Consider the following 20,692-nt stretch of genomic DNA (forward strand, 5'->3'; position numbering starts at 1 on the left):
GAGCCTCTTGAATCTGCTTGTTTCAAACAGTGGTTCTGCTGGCCAGCAGGGGCTCCCATGGGCCTGCGGGCTGATACAGATGTAGTACAACACAGCATCTGAGAAAACAAAGCAGAGCCTGCATCTAATCTCTCACTAACCTGCTGTACAAAACACAGCGGCAGATGTTCAAGCTTTATATGTATTTTCACATTTTCACAAAACTTTTTGTTGTACTTTGCATCCCTTAAAGTTCTTGATCACAGATGAATTATTCTCTTCCACTGAGATGTTGAAATGCAACGCCTGGCCGGTTAGCAAATGAATGACATCAAATTAGATTCAATTAAGGCTAATTTGATTAGCGGGCCTTGTAAGTGACCAGGAAGAAAGATGGAATTATTATTTCCTCTCCCTCGAGGATTGATTTACTGTAGGCACATCGTAGCATACTGGGATGGCAGATGAAGAGTAGTTAGCTTTACTACTCTGCAATGAAAAGGGTCAATCACTACGAGCAGTCTGTGTGTCCTGCCAGCGTGTCCTTGAGCACGATAACAACATGCCATCAGCTAAAAGTCTGAATGTGACTGTAAGAATTAGTCACTCGCTGCCACTGGGTAAACATTTTGAGCGCGCCTAACATTGTTAGCTGCCCTACTTCAGTATAAACTGTCCTTAGCCCGCCCCGGGGCGGCCTGCCACCGGCCAGCTGTACGCTCTGTGGACACTGACAGTGATTCTCCTTCACCTGCTCCACGGCGTTGTGCTTTGCCATGTTTTATAAATAACCATGTTAAATATTCATCTGTCAGCATTTGCATCCGAAGTATTTTGCACCTCACAGCTGAGTTTCATAAAGTCAAAAGGACAGGCACACAATTTACACAACTATTTACTGACACAGTTATAAATACCGGTGGGAAATAAGACACAAAAATTGGTCACAGATATGTCTGAATATTCATTTTCTATGGATTTTAAAACTAAAATTTTCCCGAAACTGCCTGTATGTTATTCACATGTTTTTGTGTCAGTGTTGTATGCAAGCCCAAAGGAAACATTCATTCAGCAACAGACTTAAGATAAATTATACTTGCATCAGTCAAAATTTATAAATCTAATTAAACTGCATTCTGTGATGTTTTTATAGTACTCAGATTATCCGCCTGAGGTTTTACTACAGAAAAATGTTTGAGCTTCAAGGGTTATTCAGTTTCTGAGCATTTTATGTCTTTATTAGAGCACCAGGACGCACCCAAAGTAACCTTGGAAACAGCAGCAGGGGCTGTTGTGGAACTTTCGATCGTATCACATGATCTTCATCAGGGAGTTTCTGTGGTCAAGAATGAACTATGATGCTCAACTTTTAAGTAAGTGCTAAGTTAAGTAAGTTATTTCATCAAGATTGGGCAAAATCCATCTGCTGATGAAGAACATGTGATACGATGGAGCTTGAGGTGAGATTGTTTTGTCCACTGAATAATAATTGTTTTACAGAATTATTAACATCTGAACAATATATTATACTTTTTGCAGTGTCCAAAGTTTGTCAATTCATTTTTGACCAATGTTTGAAGCAACTTTCTTGTGAGAGCTGTATGTGGTGATGAATCTACATTATTAACAAGGCTACCATTGAGATGTATTTAATATTCAGTGGCAGTATCGTGGTAGTATAATTCAGTAATTTCAAATGAATAAAAAACACTTTACAAGTTAAATGTAATTATTCATAGTTTACCTGATAAGATAAACACTGTATCCCTCAGGCACCATGTATAACTCTGACAGTAAATCAGTTTTTCTTCAGTAATTTTTAAAAGCTGAAGAGGTAATGAGTGAATGAAAACTCATGTACACATATGGTGATGAGATTCTTACATTCTTTCTTTTCATTTGTTTTTGTTTTGCCCAATTCTGAAAGTCTAAATTTGGAATAACTTGACTTGATGAATTTTTCATATCACCTCCAACTAAAGGACTTGAATTTTTTATCAGAGTCCTCATCACCTCAAACATATGGTTCTTATCCATACATGCATATAAAAGTAGTTGCAAATGTCTGCCTTTTAAGAGTGTCCCTGGCCCATAGCTGTGTGTGATTATCTTTTGCCTTTCTTATCACTTTGTTGCAAGAAAATCTTATTTTTCTTCGTTTTGTTGCACTGACCCAGTTTAGTTTGATTTCTATTCTAAAACAACATGCATGGTTTATCCGTTTAAATTGTAAAGTGCCACTGTCTGGAGGTTAAAATTCAGCTATTATTTCAGTAAATTAAGGACTACTCTCAAACTAACTTAAAATGAAATCTTGTTTGATACATTACGTTGTGAGCCCTATAAAGCCAAGAAGCAGTAACTACTGACATCTGTTTTACCATATAAAAAAATATTATTCCTTGAAAATGTATAACTCATGTGAAACAGCATGTAAAATTTGCAGTAACTATAAAATCGAGCTAAAAACGGAGCTAAACCGCAACTGCACTCTGGCTATATCAAGTGAAAGCTAGCTTTAGAGGCTAGCCTTAGCTAAAGCTAAAACAAAATCTCCCCTAACTGTTCTATTTATCTTGATGAACACATGACATTACATTTTAGTATTTCTGTGTTTTATTCTACATAACTAATTTAGGCCGTAGCTAAAATCACAATGGAGGGAAAAAAACAAACAGCTAAATTACTGCTTAAGCTAACGTAACTAGCTTAGCCGCGCATTAATGGTAGCCTAACTGCCATCTCAGTTTTTGAATCTTGTGGAATTTTAAACTACCATTAAATCACACGTATTTAATTGTATATTAATATATTGTATTGATTTCAACATAAATATTAATTATAAAAATGGACAGCTAGCAAAAAAGAGATTATGTAAACTATTGAAATAACGTTTATTTTCATAAAAAAAACTTGCTGAATGGACTTTGAACAATTTCCCCTTGCATTTTGTGCAGATTACCCAAAGGCAGAGTTCAGTATACCTTTTGTATGTATTTAGTAATCCACCTAAACAGGTGTAAAATGAAGGCAACCTTTTTATCTTATGCAGTTTGCCAGCCAGCCTGAAAACTTTAAACCCTTTTTTTCTCAAGTCTGCTGCTTCTGTAGTTTCTGCTCTCTGCCAAAATGCTGAAAATGACAATATAAGGATGGAGCCTCTCACTCCTGCTCACACTCTCTCTCGGTTTTTCTTCTCACCAGGAGCAGCATGAACAATCTTAAAACCCTTTCGGTTCAGCCCTTTCCACTTGTACACGAACACACAACATGATGAATACAGAATGGAGGTGCAAAATCTGCAGTTTTATCCATAACGATCGTGGAAGATTACCAGCAAACGGAGAGGAGAGAAGTTTCACAAATCATTTCTTTTCCAGCCTCAGAGGCACACACGAAACTGCCTCGAGTATCCCAAATTGTTTCTATCGGGAAGCTGTCTTCGCAATCAAGTGTCTCTCTGCTTATCTGCCCTACAGAAATATCTGTTGTTCCCTTCTGTCAGTCAATATGCGCCCATGGTGGCATTGAAAAACCCATCATCTGTTACCATCTCATCTGTAATGGATTTTAATACAAGGACTCAGCTCTTGTTAGAAATGAGCAAAAACCTTCATCAAAGTATACAAGAGGCTGCTTTTCACGGTATTGTTCTTTCTCTGCTTACTTCTCTCTTTTGCCAAAGATTTGGGTTTGTCAGCTCTCAACTAAGTGAACATATTCAGGCTCTAAAAACAAAACCCAAACCATTTCCAGGCACATTTTTATTCACTTTCTGAGAATTCACTGACTTTTCTTTCATTTTACTTGACATGTTGTCAACTGTTGTTTGACATTTTCCAAGATGAAGAAATAACATATTTCATGTGCACAAGACGACAAGAACATTTTCTCCGTCTTAAAATAACAATGACCAGGTGAATCCAGGTTAACACAGAAATCTCCTGTAATGACACCTTTTAAATCTGTGATAGTCTTGACAGAAAGCTAGGACTGAATACTAGAGTGCTGTCTTGCCTTTTACTCCAGCAACAAGTGAAATTGCTTCTAAAAATGTGCTCGATATAGAGTCAAGGGCAGAGTCTATTTTTAAGGAAGGAAAGGATTCTTACTCTCTAAAATTCTTTGATGTGCAGAAGTTAAAACAGCTAAAAGCATTTGGCAAAGCACTGTGTATCTAAAGATGAAGGCAGATTTAGCCATAGGAATAAACTTTTACACATAAAGGAATACATTTTTTGATTTCAAACAGTGGGGAGGGTTTCTGCAACAAACAATGCAACATGATAGTAGAAAGACGTTGGTATAGTATTTTGTACCTGGAGTATGTGCAAATTCTTCTTTTATAAGTGGATTTTCTCCCAACTATCAACAGTGATTAATGTCTTTATTCTCAACGTGTGCTCTTAATCCATTTTAAAGGGCTGTGTGAGCAGTCTAATAATGGCAGCGGATTGTCTTACAGTATCACTTCCCTGAGAATAAATTTCTTGACTCTCAGCTGAATATATTGAGCATGTCTGATTGATTCATGGCTGCCAATATCATTACTATCATTAAGACATACATCCGCAGTACTCTCTGGATATGGAGCTTGCCAAGGGCAGCTATTATGGTGCTGTTACACTGAAAGTGACCTGGCTATGAACCGTCAGCATTATCTGTGGATTAATTAAGGGGCCAGCGTGCTCCATCAGAAGTGCTTGTCAGATGGTCGAATAGCTTCAGAAACCCCCTCCCCCCACACCTTGACGTCAGATTGTGTCGGACCATTTACCTGCCTTCTCATCCTCGCTCCTCTGTGGCTCTTTACATCTTCTGCTCACTCATTCCCTTTGTCCTTTCTTTCCTCTGAATTAAATGTGTCCCTCATTCATTATCTCCTCCTGTACCTTTAATAAGACGCAGTGGATTGTCAGTTATTAGATTAAATAAAAAACATTTTTGCTGGGTTTTTTGGTTGTTTTTTTTACCATCATATTCTGAGCCAACTACAATAAAACAGGGAATGTGTTTAATCTGTCAGTGGCCATTGTCATCAGCACCCCCCTGATGGGAGATTCAGAAACATGGAGCCGTGCCCATTGTTTTCCCTGAGAGCAGCGCAGAGAGCATTAACCTAACATAGGAAGCTCTGCGTGCCTCTGGCTTCAACACAAACATTTACACATACAAACACACACACACGTGCGTGCATGCATGCATACATGAATGCACTGCAGGTGGACACACAAGATATTATGCCATCATTTCTCGTCTTACATACAAATGAACGAACCACAGTTGGATTCCACGGTGTGCTTCCAGCGTGCCGAATTTATCTGTTAAATGTATCTTTACCCTTATGTGGCCGGCAGCAGTTGTTGTGGCACATGATGCCACGCAGCGTGATAGAAAAGAATGAGCAATCCCTTATCTCACCAGATGGAAAAAATATTTTCCTTTTGAAAAGGATGCAGTATGAATGCTGTAATAACATCACTGATAACCAGTTTTTGAAGGTGAGAATTCAATCAACAATGCTGGAAAAGTCACACTCAGGATTGATTGCTCTCTTTTTTACATTGTCACAACAATGCATCTTGTTCAAAGACATCTGACGGCTATCACCACCTCTTCTAGCCTTCAGATTTCTATCCCTCCTTCCATGGGACAATTACGACTGAACAAGACTAAGAGACTATAGCATGCTAGCAGCTCTGTGAGGCTGTAGCTAAACACAAACATCAGCATGCTAACATACTCCCAATGACAATGCTGATGTTTGCCATGTTCAATATCTTATTTTAGTTAGTTAGCATGCTAACATTTGCTAATTAACAAAAAAACTCAAAGTACAGCTGAAGATGATGGAGAATATGATTATTTTTGCATAAAACAAAGTATGGGACACTTTTTAACTAGCGCCATCATCAGGTCGAAATGTAAGTGTCAGGGGATCACCAAGGTTGTCTTTACGAAATTTCATGGCAATCGTTTTAATAGTTGTCAAGAGCATTTCACTCAAACCCACAAATGTGAACCTCATGGCGGCGCTAGAGGAAAACTCAGGGGATCATAACAGTCAATAGGTTTCATCATCACAGGATCATGAATGTCTGTACAAGACTTTGTGCCAATCCATATTGAAAGTGTTGAGATGCTTTACTGAATATGTGAAAACTTTGACCTGCTGACGAGTATTGGGAGATCACCAAAGTATTTAGGAGTCATCGTCTGGAAACAATGAATGTCTGTTCCAAATTTCATGGCAATACATCTCACCAAAACCGACTGACTAACTTTGCCATCCATAGAAATAACATGCCAGTAAACCAGAAGAGAATTGCCAGATCAGTTTTCCCAAAACCTACAGATGTTGCAGATGCTAGTGATAAGAGGGTATTTGAGGACATTTACGGAATAACCAAGTGAGATTACCCAACTAAACCCCGTTAGTCGCTGAGAAAAGATTGTATCTCTACCCCCCAGTCTCTCTGTCTCGCTCCCACTCTCTAACGCTGATGGATATCCAGGGCTACGTCTTCACTCAGCCATGCACACTTGCCCTCCCATTTCCCTGCTGAGAGGTCAGCTCTGTCCGTGTCTGTTGGAAAGCTTTCACAGGAGCAGCATCTTTAGTCATTCTGAGCTAACAGCAGGTAGTTTTGCTGTTGACTCTCTTGAAGTGATTTATTTCATCCCTCGACTTTGAAGTATCTTTTACAGTGAAGTAATATTTGAGTGTTTTTTCAAAGTGAGACACCTGTGCTCAGTAGCTCCTAAATAATGTAAAAATAACACTGTTTTTACTGCCTGTACATTGAATTTGTTTTGGGGTTATTTCCAAGTCTATATACTGCATATGATGTTGGCCTGTAAATGACCTCTTTTCTTTCTTGTCTTCTAAGCACAACTTGATTTAGTACGTTATTATTTCCTGGATTTTTCTGCTTATGCAGTTATGAACAGTATATGAATTCCCACATTTTGGGGCTCTGAAAATAAAAGCTTGGATGAATGGCATCCCTGCTGCCTCGGGGAACAGATGACCTTAAAGGTTAGCATCAGAGCATTCTTGTCCGTGACTCTCGGGTTAACGTCCTCTCACACTCTCCAAGGAGAAAAACACAAGCCACACAAAGTACTGTGGGATTTCAGAGAATGAAGCGTATGACATGTCATTTAGGGCTGTAGATTCCTTGGCAAACAGGGAATTGCACAGCACATTTTGTGGTGTTCATGAGAGGCTGATTTGGAGTTTTGCTGCCATTTGCAGATTTGTTTTGAAGCCAAACAGCCTATCTGAAGGTAACAGCTTCCTAGGTTGATTAACTTTATTAGATCTTTACCCAGTGGCCTCATTCTCTGTCTCCGTAATGACGGCTGATCAGGTGGGAACTGCGGGGCACCAAATTGCACAGAAGGATGATGATTTGTAGACTGGAGTGGTGAGAAAAGTGGCTTCAGAGCTTCCGCAGTGTTATTAAAAATGTCAATTGTGGACCTGGGGACACATACAGCAGGTGGGGAAAAAAATGTCACAAACACGCACAAGAATCCTGAAAAGGCATCCGTGTGTCAGGGAGCACAAACAATTTAGGAACACACAAGCCCTACACACAGACACAAACACCGTGCACATGAAAACATTGTACTCCACTGTGTGTGTTTACTGTACGCGCTGCTGTCTCTCTGCGACTTGCAGAGTGTGCATGTCTTTGTTTGAGAAGAGTGTTCATGAGTCACCGCTGTCTTTAGCCTGAGGCTCAGCAGCCAGCCAGCCAGCCAGCTGAAGGAGGGGATGCATGTTTTATTTTAGTCGCTCTAATATGCCGTGAAGACATCATTATCTTGAAACATGTTGTATTCCAGAGCCTGTATTGTTTAAAATGGCACAGACGATGTGGATAACTGTTTCATCCACATCACAGTCATAGAGATCATTAGATGTGAGATTCAACGTGCTTCATTAGATGTGGCTTTTGTTATTGCCAGCTAAGCAGTATGCGGCTGTGTGAACCCTCCTTGGCGAGCGAAGGATGTTATCTTTTCTGTCATGCACATACCAGCGCTGCCCATAGGGAAGAGGTGAGCATGCAAGAAACTTGGCTGATTGAGGGCACAGGGCACAGAGATGCACTGTGCAGGGTTACAGTTGCCTCTGAATACTAAAGATGCCTCACAAGAGACCCTTTTGTCAGCATCGACTCCCTTTGAGAAGAGTCATGAATAGCACAGAGTGTGTGAGATCTTTTCTACATTCCTCCCATATCACCGACATTTCTTGATTTTCTTTTTACCTCCGCAGATGCCAAGAGTTCATATTTCCCAAATACATCCAAGTCAAAGAACACAATAAAAACACACTGGTAAATTATATCAGTAAGATATTTTCCATCAAATATATCAAAGAAAAAAATCAATGTAATCTAACGATTTTGGCATCAAAATCAGTGTTTTGCCAGTGTGACGTGTCACCACTTTGGCCTAGACTGGATTTGCGACTGTAAAATATGTGCATAAAAGTCTATTAGAGATGAAGGTTCTGGTCAAGCAGAATTTACAGAGGAAAAATAGGAGAAGCATCCAGAGGAATGTCCTACATTTTCCTCAACACTTCAGGTCATTGACATTACAGAGTTGAGCCAAGAAGTGTGGATGGGTAAATAGATAAATAGATTTCATCTACAACTCAGATTTCATGGTGTTGATCAGACGTTTATGGTAGTCTTTTATCAGGCGGTCTTTGAGAACCTAATTAGATACAGCATCACAGCTTGGTTTGCTAACCTCTCTGTGCATTTGAAGTCCAAACTAGTCCGACTCGTGCAGACTGCATGGAAGATAATAGGTGTAAGACCAGCTACTGCCATCAGGGAGGAGGTTGGAGTACCATAGACTTAAAAACTCTGTTATAGCTACTTTAATAAACATTTGAAATAACTGCAAAGGATGAAATTGATATGGAAACCAACAGAGCTTTATTTTTACTTATGTATTGATATTTGTACCCTAATTTTTATCTATTTAACGTCAGTGTATGTTTTATTATTATGTTCTTAGATATGTTTTTTGTTCTTTGTAGTTGTCTTACCCTTGTCTTTTATGTATGTCGAGATGCAGCATAGAAAGCCCAATCCAATGTGGGGACAATAAAGCTAATCTTGAATCTTGAATCTTGATGTGTTTATCTGGCAGTTCATGCTACGCCATGTCTGTCCTACAATAACAAAACTAAGCTCAACTCAGTAACCTCAGTCTCCTGCACACACACGCACTCTTAGAAACACAGACAGACAGAAAACGAGGAATCCCGACTCTCCCTCCTTTAAAATGGAGCAGCCACCCAGTGCGTCAGTAACCTGATTACCCCAGCTGTCAGTCTGAATAAGGCCAGGCTTTGGGATCCTCCCGTCCTCTGATCCTCAGTACGGGACAGAGCCGGTCCTCCTCAAGAGTCTGGAAACAACCTCAGAACAGGACGGACGCCAAAACACAGAGCAGGGAAAGCACTAGGGCTACAAGTTAGCAGGTAAGAAGATGCATAAATTAGGACTATTTTTATTTCAGCTGATAGTGATGAGTTTAAGTTTTTAACCATCACACATCAGGCTTTACCTTGAAGTACTATTGATGCATTTGAATGTATCTGTCTGGGTGAGCACTTGTGTGTGTCACATGTAGATGCAAAGGAAAACATGCACACTCATGTGCTTCTTTATTCATCTAACGTTGGTTTCCTATTTCAGATTCTACTGGGAATAGTCTCTTTTAAGAATTGAATGATCATATTAGCTCGATAAGAAAAGCAGACTATGTGGAAAGGAAAACGTGGGATTATCAAAAAAGTCACAGTTGAGAGGATAAAGGAGGGGGACAGCCAGTCACCAAGGGGAGGGCAACAGGATACAGCTAGTGGGTGGACCCTGATGATTGTTTCTGTGCACAACAAGTCTCTCACTTACACGCTCCCTTTCCCTCCAAACAGGGGCACTTTATGTGATTTGGAGTCAATTGGTGCACAGGCAAATATCTCAAGTCTACAGTGCTTATATCTCATTAATCTGTGTCTTTCAGTGCTACCATTGACTGGCTTTCCACAACTTGAAGTTGAAAAGCTCCACAAAGATCTTGGATCACTCTCTGGACTCTCTGGAAAAAAGTCAGAATACTGCAAGAAACTGAGGACCCTGAGCTGCACTTAGCAGCTCCAAAACAATGGCAGAGCGGATGGCGGATGCCATCCCCGCCAAGGTGATCCAGAACCCAAAGGCTGACATTAAGGACTCAACTGAAGTTGAAGCTGAGTCTGCATCTGTGGCAGCAGTCAAAGTCAGACCTGCAGATCTGGGTCTGATTCGAAGCTTGTCCAAGTCGGACTCTGACTTGTTGGCGTCACCACTCGGAGAGGAGGATGGAGGTCTGGCTGGCCGCAGTGGGTCCGTGTCTAACTGCAGCTCTGGGAAGCCGTCCATGGAGCTCATGTCTTCCTTTGCCTCTGAGTGGGATGAGGTAATACTCGAGCTCTGGGGATGTGAAACAAGTGGGAGGGTGTAGAGGACAGAGGGAGTGGCACTGTCGGTGTTAAGGCATGGACAGGCTTTCAAGCTGAGTGTGTTAATGTCCTTAAGAGAGAGTGCTTTAGCGAGAGTGAATGTGTTAGAAAAAAGAGAGGCCGATAAGAGATGCAACAGAGGATTAGTGAGAAAAAATGAGAACGTGTGAAGTAGCACATTTCAGGAGAGAGACAGGAAGGAAGGCAGGAAGGAAGGAAGGAAGGCAGGAAGGAAGAGGGTGAGAGCACAGACAGCAGTATGAGAGCGATCAAGAGTCCAGCAGAAGCAGTGATAGACTGTAGTAACTTTACCCAGGCTGCTGGCGTGGAATGCCTGCGGGTTAGTGCTTGAATGCATGAATGGCTTGATCACTTGCACCGACCTCCCTGTAGCAGCCCTGGCATCCAAGACTAATTGGGCTTGTGCTGTCATTCCACATCCACTCAGTATATGTCTCAGGGGCCGACCCACGCTTCCACTGTCTCCTCCTGCACTCCTCTGGCTCCTTTGCTCTGTCTTGCGCCATCTACTTTCAGCCCACTGTGAGCAATCCCCCTCCCCATTATCCCCAAAAGCCTTAACTTGTGATTTTTGAGCACTTTGGAGCGTCAATGCAGCACACCCTAAAGCACAGCTTTAAGGCAAAATTATGCGATTTTTAAAAATGTCCACTGCAGACTAAAACATTTCTGACACTATCTCCTGGGTGCTTAATCCCTATCACAATGATAAAGATTATAAGATCCTATTCAGACTATCAGGCTAAGTTTTAACAAAGTGCAATATCTTGTCATAACCAACTGATATCTTGCTGATAGTCAGCCTCAGGTTAGGAGCCATTCTCATTCATCTACGTTATGCATTTTTATTTGCAGATTTGACAAAAAGATGAGTTATTCTTGAGAAAGTGAATTACATAACAACATAACTCCTGAGCAGGACTGTCATGAAGTCCGAGGTAATATTCTGAAAACATATATTCAAGAACTCATTTGAGTGTTGGTGCAACGTTGTTTCTGTTATCTCGCACTCATTTATAGCCTTACATTAACTTTTTATTTGAGGCAATTGCATTTATATAAGTGGTGTTCATTTGTGAAGATTATCTTGCTGAACAAAATGTGTAAGTATCATAAACCTTTGTTTGCCACTGAGTTTATTTTCTGCAATAATCCAAAATCCCATTGGCTTTTTGTCGAGGAAACCAGGGCGATGCTAACTTCTGGGTTGGCATACAAAGATACATCACCCCTGCAGCACTCTGTTAGGTATGAAGTGATATTACAGTTGACTCTCCCTATGGCTATAACACTACAACAGTGCAGCAACATTTTGAAGAATATTAATTTGGTGCTGTTCAGTTTCTTTTGGTCTCAGTTTTGATTTGGTCTTGCCCCCATTTGGACTTGAATAAACCTCAAAACTGCTCAGACTTGGACTTGGACTGGGATTTGTCTTTGACTCGACTTAAGTGGTCTTGACGACAGTCCTGCCTAGGTTATGGTCCCATAACCAGGGTCTGGCTTTTACAGTATGTCGCGAACATGTACCTTTTTCAACCTTACAACAAGGGCAGTTGGGTGTCACTTCAGAGTACTTAGACATTTACTTGGCTTTGTGTACCCCTCTCTTTGTCATCTCTCCCTGTCCAGTGCTTGCTCTCTGCCCCACCCCTCTGCTCTCTGACAGAACTGTTTATTCAGGCCATGTTGGGTGGGGTGTCCTGTTTCTCAAGGGCATCCTGTTTTGCAGCTGCTCCTGAGTGTCTGTTTCTCTTCCAGATTTCAAGGGATTTGTTTGGGTTGGAGATATGGGTGTGTGTGTGTGTGTGTGTGTGTGTGTGTGTGGTGAGGGCAAAAATGGACTCTGGCTTGTGAGTATATCTCATGAAGCGATCAACCACCACCAAACATTTAAAGCGACACACGAGGCTCAGAGGGAGACTGGGCTTTAGGTCAGACACAAAAGCACACACACACACATATGTCAGCAAATGCGCACACAGAAAGAAAAAGTACTGAATGCAAATGCTGGTATTCACATGTTGTTATTAATAAAAAGCAAGTTATAAGATAAAGCATAACCTTTAAACCCCATTGACATTTTCTGTGGGGTACATATACATTTTCAGTTTTATTATGCCTGGCAGCTTGTGTAACTGCTGACCATTTGTGGGGCTCCTATTGTAGTGAAAGTACTTGGTATTATATTTAAAGTTTTACTTAAACAAAGACAAAAATCTGCCATTGTGATTGTGAGTTTTTTATGAATTTCTTTTCTGACACAGCCCACTTTCTGACCAACTGAACAATAAAAAAAAAGCCTGTTTTTGTACAGGACTGTGTATCTAAGTGCGTTTGGTGTGTAGAGTGGTAACTATGGGATGCTATTATGGGAAACTTCAACTCATTCTGGAGGTGTCATTGGTCTAATTAAATAAATGCTGAATGGAAAGCCTCAAAGACACACACCACATTCACTCTCAGGTCTGTAATAGGTGGCTGCATCTACATCTGATGGTTCATATTTATGATGGCGTATTATGATGTCCTTTACCTGGCCTGTCAGCTTTTGTTGGATTAGTAAATAATTCTTTTGACATCTGACTGTATGGATGCTCACTCTGTATTATGGTTAAATGTATGATCACATGGCATAGCCTATAAGTAAAAAAATCTTGAAATAAGTGACACTCAGGATATTGTTCAAGGCTGTTGTATTATCATATTTGGAAGATTTCTAAGGCGATGTGACATAAATAAATAAATAAATAAATAAATAAAATTACATGAGAGTTATTTTTATCCTTATAAAGTGAGGTATTCCGTCCACCAGAATATTTACATGAAGGAGACATGTGGACACAGCTGGAGATGGTGCAACAAACAAAGACAAAAATAAAATAGTCAAATCATCAAATATCAAATGAATGCAATAAAATTCAAAATCAAAAAGAAACATTTTAGGATATCGTTTGCCACCATCTTTGTCGGTTTGAGACGGAAAGATCCAAATACGGACAGCAGGGTGGGGCCGAAGAGAGCAGGTGTTTCGGTTCAACGAGTGACCCTGTTAACTGGCGAAGTTAACCGTTAGGTCAGACGTTGTGAAGTGTAAGTGAAGTTTTCACTTTTGATGTTAAGTTGTCACTTTTAGTTGTGTTCAGTTAAAGTTTTCCTCGTAGCAGCCATTACTTTAATGGCAACCTCATGTAAATTGCTGTAACTTCAGTTAGTTTAGCTAGCTAACCGAGTTGCCTCGAGAAACTACGACCAAAACCTGCATAACGTCAAAGGTAATGTAAGCTAACGTTTCACTTGACAAAGCGGCCAAAATGGCTTATCAAATACGTGTATGATAACATGAAATAGTAGCTAACCTAGGCTTTTTGGGGTGCATAACATAATTAGCTAAGATAATGTCCATCAAAAAGTACTGAGTATCCATAAAGTCTATCAATATTGTTCTTTATTTAGGGTAAAAACAGTTTATATAATTTAGGATCGCCATTTTTGATTTTTTTTAAATATCCAAAATAAACACTGATACATTTACAGAAAAAAAATAAAATAGGAATAAGGACAGGCCCATTAGTAATAAGTATGAGCTTAATGATAATAAGCCTTGCAAACACTATACCATGTCAAACAAAACACAATAGCTGTACTGAATGATGGATTATTGAGGCCACTGTTGGTAGGGAAATTTATATCTATTGATATATCTGATATATAAGTTTCTCCTCTACAATATCTTTACCTCTGCATGGTACTTGCCACCTTGGCTGTAAGATATACTTTTGGACATTTTTTTTTACTAGTTTGAGTTTGAAAGAATTAACGTTATTGAATTAAACTGAACACCAGTGCAACATGGTATGTCTAAAAAAAGACATCTGGCCCAAATAGTATGCTAAAGAGTGAATAATTTGGCAGTCTTAAGAGGCAAGACTTTAAAAGTGCATAGTTAACTAGCTACATCTTGTAGACATTAATAACATACACCACCACAAAAGATTAGCTACTCCTTCATGATACCGTGGCATATATCTGATAACTTAAGCCATGCTCAATTTTGTATTCAATTTCCAAAGGCTATTGTCAATACCAGTCATTTGGCAAATGTAATTGTTTCTCCTGTTAAACTGCTTTGTAGTTGCCATGGAACAATTTAACATCCTCCTGTCAACGGTTGGCCAGTTATCTACAGAAATAGGAAGCATAACCACTAAACAACGAAATGGATCCATGAATGCAAGGTACATCCACACTACTTTCACTACTTTTTGTGTGTTCATGTATTTTAAGGTGGATTCATCCTTTTCCTTTAAGATTAAGACCACAAGTAACCTTATTATGTAAGAATCTTGCATTTCACTGACCATTACACACTTTGCTAATAATAGAAATGGCATATATGATTAAGGTGATTGACATCTTCGCCACATCTGTTCAATACTCAAAAGGCAAAGGTTAACACAACCACATGTTACAGATGCTTGAGTGGCTTCATTCGTGTGCGTACTCTAAATTTCCCAGCGGTATTCCTCAGCTCATTACACATGCAAGCTTTTAAAGTGCATACAGTGTGTGTCCGTGTGTTTACATGCTGCTGGTTTTACATAACACACGTAGATTGGGATCCCTTATGAAAATACACATACTTTTATTATTGCTCTTTTGTAATCTTTTTGAATTTATATGATTCATAAACCTTTGTAAGATAATAATTTTGAAACTGATAGTGCAAAAACAGATACACCATAGCTCTTAATATGATTTATAAACCAAAATTAGTTTTCAATATGTATGAATTTTAATTGGCCACATTGAAAATGAAAGAGAATGAATTTACAAAACCGTTTTCATGTTGGTAAATCCAGTTGATAAAGGGGAGATATTTTCAAAGTGTGTGTAATGTGTAAGCTGGTTTATAATTCATATAGAGAGCCACGGCAGAGTGAACACATCCCAAGATCTGGTTAGACAGATGTGGTACATGAATATGAGAGTAGTGGTGTTGGTGTTTGGTGGGGGCTGGGTTGAGGAAGGCACAGTCCTGTTTCACCTGCCACACTGCCCATAGAATTTCTTACCAGGTGTAACACGAGACACCACATTGCATCCAACCTGCTGTTTAACGCTGTTGTTCCACACATGCAAGGGCTAGACCTGTTAAAAGCTATTCTTTGCTTTCAAAAGCAAGTTTGAAAACAGCAGTATGAGGATTTAGATTTGAAGAGACAGCCAAGGTGGCTTCCTAGTTTCATAACTTTTAATGATTGTATTATTTAGCAAAGGGACAGTTTTTAAGATTTTAATATAAACTCAGAAAATGAAATCTGGTTTTCTTCGTGGCGATCACCAGCTTGAAACTGAAATATGGCTTTGCCATTGTCAAACTGACTGAAGCCCCTTTCACACATGCAGTCTATCCCTGAAATGTTCAGGAACATTTCCTGCATGGGGTCATGTGTGAATGGGAGCAGCGATATTCAGAGTAATCTGTACCGCCAGTTTCCCATCTCAAGACCTTGTAACATTTCACGGAAAATCACAGTACGGCTGTGTTGTGAATGAAAGCTGGACTGTCCCTTGCCCCATCTATCCCAGTATTGCCGTGGCATGTGTGAAAAGGCGCAAAATGGAAATAGCTAAAAAAGATAGCTGCATGTGTGAATGCAGAAAATCACTAGCAGTGCCTGAAAGGTTATCCTAGTAATTTACCGGGAACTATGTGTGAAAGAAGCTAATGTGATGCTCCAATTCTTCTCTGAAAAGTCGACCCAGTCTTTTATAAATTACTGTCAGATGTGACTATTTTGTATTTTGAAATCACCTTTTTCGGCAAACATTGCCAACCAGTAACATTTAGCCTGAAACAAATGTGCAAAACAGTGATTACATTCAATATCAGCCTTTTGCAACCCCTTTTCCTGACGTAGATTTCACAAAAAACAACTTCTTTCTGCATAGTGGAAAGACAAAAACAAGAGATGTTGAAAGCAGAGTGGTAGGTGGTTGTGTAAAGCATTTTCCTTTTTAATACTGGTGTCTTGGGTTCATGTCTCATTTCACAGTAGTAGGCGCTAAATTATTTAACCATGAACACAAGCTTTCCCTAATCATAATTAAGCCGTTTTGTGTTGACGATACATACATGTGTGACGTCTCAAAGAAAAACATAATTAAGGCAATATCACTTTCCCCCACAAAATAGTTGCTTATCTAAAATAGCTTTATAGTATGTAATTTCTAGGGAGGAGAGCTGCAAAAGGATTTATGAAAATGTTAAAAATGCCAAAATTTGATGGTAGTAGAAGTTTGTCATTTGTGAGGATTTGCTACTTTTCTTTCTCTCATGTGATAATTAATTGAATATCTTATCTTTTATATCTTTCGAACTTTTCGTCTGACAAAAAAAGACATTTGAAGACATCACCTTGGGTGTCCTGAAATTGTGATGACATTTTAAAGGTCCAATGATTAACAGAAACAATAAGAATAATCAATAATGAAAATAATTAGTTGCAGCCCTAGCTCTCGTCCATCAGTCATGTATAGAGCTGATAAGTCTTATTTTGTACAGGTGGAAAAATACACACAGGAATTTAATTTATGATAATCTGACATTACCTGACATTAAGTCCCAATTCCAACGCTACCTGACAAGCTGGATGCAGGAGAACTGCATGGTAAAATCTACGCAAACGAAGTAACGGTGTACTCTATCATACAGCACACACAGGTGGCACTGCCAGAGTCTTACATGTATTTAGTGGTTAATAAAGCAGTTGGTAATGTATGAAGACCCAAAATGGTGATCACCATGAGTCACTAACACAAATCAATAGAGAAAAGCATTAAATAAATGCTATTTACCTTAGAAGACCTCCATGATCATATGACTAAAATCTGTTTGTTACTGTTTTATATGATAATTGTAACTATAACTATATTAAGATTAGTTTATTCTGCAAAAAAGTCTTTATCCACAAACAGATTAATACATGTATGAGACAAAGCTATTTCACAGTGCCTCGCCACATTTACTGTACACCATGATGGCCATCATGACTTTACTGTTATCACTCTTCGTAGCTTTATTTATGCTGTGTGGTGTCAAAGCTGTCAAATAAATAAAAATCTGTCTAAATCATGAGCACTGCTGGATAGAATTATGTGATCTGGGCCTTGTATAGTGTGGAGCTACTGGCCCATCTGTCTTTATTGACAATGATACTGAGGCGGTAATCCTGTTTCCAGACCAGCGCCAGTGAGGCAGGCAGCCTTTTTGGTTAGTTTATTATGTCCAACCATCATTTCCATTATCTGTGCTCACTGCCATCATTTATGTTCAGGAGACATCGGCTCAGTGGACAATATTGTACTCCCTATCTCTAAAGTGTATAGTTTAAGATGATTTCACATGATCTCTCTCATTAGCTAGCATAATACATAATAGCTATTTAATTAGCCTAGCAGTTGCTAGCAGCAGACCAGCGGCAAGTGGTAGTTTAGAGTAGCTGATGTCACTGATGCTGCAAAACTAGGAGCGCTCGAGACGGTCAGTTTCACAGCACTATTTAGAAGCGCATAACAACACATATGACAGCGTGTGTGGCAAACTCACACAGACGCAGACAGCGGAGGACAGAAGCAGCGCGCCCATTTAATGACGCCAAAACCCCGTAGAGACTCTCAGCATAGTTTTTTATTACTTGACTATTTTGGTACAAACGTTTATCCTTCCGAGATTTACTCGACAAACAGGAAATCTACCTGCATTTAGCACTTGGCGGATGCATTTAAAGTATATCACATAGCCTTTCTATTACTACTATTCAGAAAGAAGTGACTGCTGTGTCCCGTTTCAATGCTTTACTCACCAGGTTTTAAAGAAGTCTTTTTCGTGCTGGAAAAGTGACAAAATTCAGTATACTCAAATGTCAGTATTTATACAAAATTTGCTTGATTTTTCATTGGTCTGTTGAGGGTCACTAGGGTTGACCCACAATGCATTCCACAAATGAAATCAAGAATCAGCTCACAGCTTGACAAATTGTTGATGGTGGGGCTGCTTCAGGAACAGGAAGCGAACAGTTTGCTTTGTCCTTGTGAAGTTTAATTGGCAGTAGTGTTCCACAGTATGATTGACAGTTCATGTCTCATATAGTAAGTACAGAAGTGTAGTCATTTCCTCTATCTGTGTGCTGTTAGTGTAATTAGTGTTTAATATAGAATTGGGACACAGCTATGGTTTCTATATAGGTTTCTATTGTATTTGTTAATTCATTGATCTGTTTTATGGTTCTGTTCTTCAACGCAAATAGCTGACTGATTAATTATGATAGAGGTGGTATTTAGGTTTAAGTACTGTAACTTGCTTTTGTTTACATTGGCTGCTGGAATTGATTGTCTTAACTGTCTCCTGCAATTGCAGTTTAATTGTGTTTGCATTTCCACAATTTTTTGTCAGTGCACTATAACCCTTGGCCCAAAATGACTGGCAGGAGCAATCAGGGAATGTGAATTAGAGACAAAAACAGCAGTAACTTCTACCCTTTTAATGTACACATTCATTTCAAATTGGAAAAACTTTAGAAAAAGAATTGCAGATTCCCCACAAGAAATACAAAATATGTCATCTGTCTTCAACAGTGTCACAGTTTTGAATAAAAATCACATTCTTTCTGTAGCATCGTCTTCTGAAATAACTACTTATATATATATATATATATATATATATATATATATATATATGTAATATCCAGATCAAAACTGAGTGGATCTAACAGCAACTCGACCCTATAGCAGTCAGACCCTCATGGGCCCAAGTCCATGAATAACATTTACCGTTTTCTGATTTGTGCCACCAATTTGTCTTCTTTGCCTGATAATTTTTGCAGTGTGTGCAGAAATTTAAGAGCAGATCAACCAGTATTAACATGCAAATCTCTTCAGGATGTAGTACTATCACTCGGAGTTGAGAGCCGCTGATTTAATGGCACAGTCCACTCAGAGCCCCATGTGCTTCATAACTGCACTATCAATTACATTTCTGCATGAATAGATCTAGTTGATTATTTCCATCCTGCTCCCAGACGTTCACTGGAAAGTGCTCTTCGTGTCAAATGTATTCCCACTGTGTGCTGGCTTGCAGGTCAGGGTAACTGGATCTTTCCCCTTTTAATACATGTCCAATAAGGACAACTCAATACTTAGCTCAGTTCACTAGCTCACCCATTTTGGAGGATGTAGTTTGTGGTGCTGTTGAACTGTGCTGCATTATACAGAGAGGTGTTTCTGTTGCTTAGACTACCCTCATCACTATAAATGGTTGGACAAAATAATAGAAACACCTGTCAGTGTGTTTGTCAGCTTTCCTTCTTTTAGAAGATTGATACCCCTCTTATGTCTATACAGTAAATATGAACCTACAGTCGGGATCCAGTTGGCCTAGCTTAGCGAAAAGGCTGGAAAAGGGGGACACAGCTAGCTTGGCTCTGTCTGAAGATAACAAAACCTGCCTGCCATCACCCATTTCCCAAAAGGTCAAATCATTCCTTTAATATTTCTTATGGTTTAAAAATACCTTTACAACCCGATTCTCTGTCAACTGTCATCTGTACCTGCTCTTTAAGGATGAAGTGGATTCAGTAGTTAAAAATACTAATTGGGCAGCACGGTGGTGCAGTGGTTAGTGGTTGTCGCCTCACAGGAAGAAAGTTTTGGTTTCTGACCAGCTGGTCGCCGACTGGGGACTTTCTGTGTGGAGTTTGCATGTTCTCCCTGTGCCTGTGTGGGTTTCCTCCGGGTGCTCTGGTTTCCTCCCACAGGTTAGGTTAATTGGCGTAAATGTGAGCGTGGATGGTTGGAAGTCGTTTGGGTGCGCCATCTTGCCGGCCGTCCCAAAGCTCTTAATTCTGCACTGAGGAGCGATGAGCGAGGATACATGAGACCAGCCTTCCCGGAAGACATTCAGTATAAATACTCTCTGACACATCAGAATGAGATGGCAGAGAAACACTAAAAGTGTTAAGTGCCCATTATTTTATTTTCTTTGCAATGAATCTGTTATTCAGACGTGCCTACATTAAGGACTCCACAGAGAAATTATATTTAATGCAAGAAGATGGGGATCCTAAACATGTTTCAATTAAGTCTATTTCATCC

The 20,692-nt window shown here is 39.5% G+C and overlaps 1 protein-coding gene across 1 annotated transcript in view; it reads left to right on the forward strand.

Moving 5' to 3' along the window:
• Window positions 1-10,077: 10,077 nt before the first annotated feature.
• anks1ab (ankyrin repeat and sterile alpha motif domain containing 1Ab) overlaps window positions 10,078-20,692 on the forward strand; it is a 37,241-nt gene continuing 26,626 nt past the window's right edge. Inside the window, exons 1-2 of the mRNA XM_070902009.1 lie at window positions 10,078-10,473; window positions 15,758-15,779. Of these exons, the coding sequence (XP_070758110.1) occupies window positions 10,180-10,473; window positions 15,758-15,779 (316 nt within the window). The 5' untranslated portion in view covers window positions 10,078-10,179. The remainder of the gene's footprint in view (window positions 10,474-15,757; window positions 15,780-20,692) is intronic.

Source organism: Enoplosus armatus, chromosome 3 (assembly GCF_043641665.1).
Source record: "Enoplosus armatus isolate fEnoArm2 chromosome 3, fEnoArm2.hap1, whole genome shotgun sequence".
NCBI lineage: Eukaryota > Metazoa > Chordata > Actinopteri > Centrarchiformes > Enoplosidae > Enoplosus > Enoplosus armatus.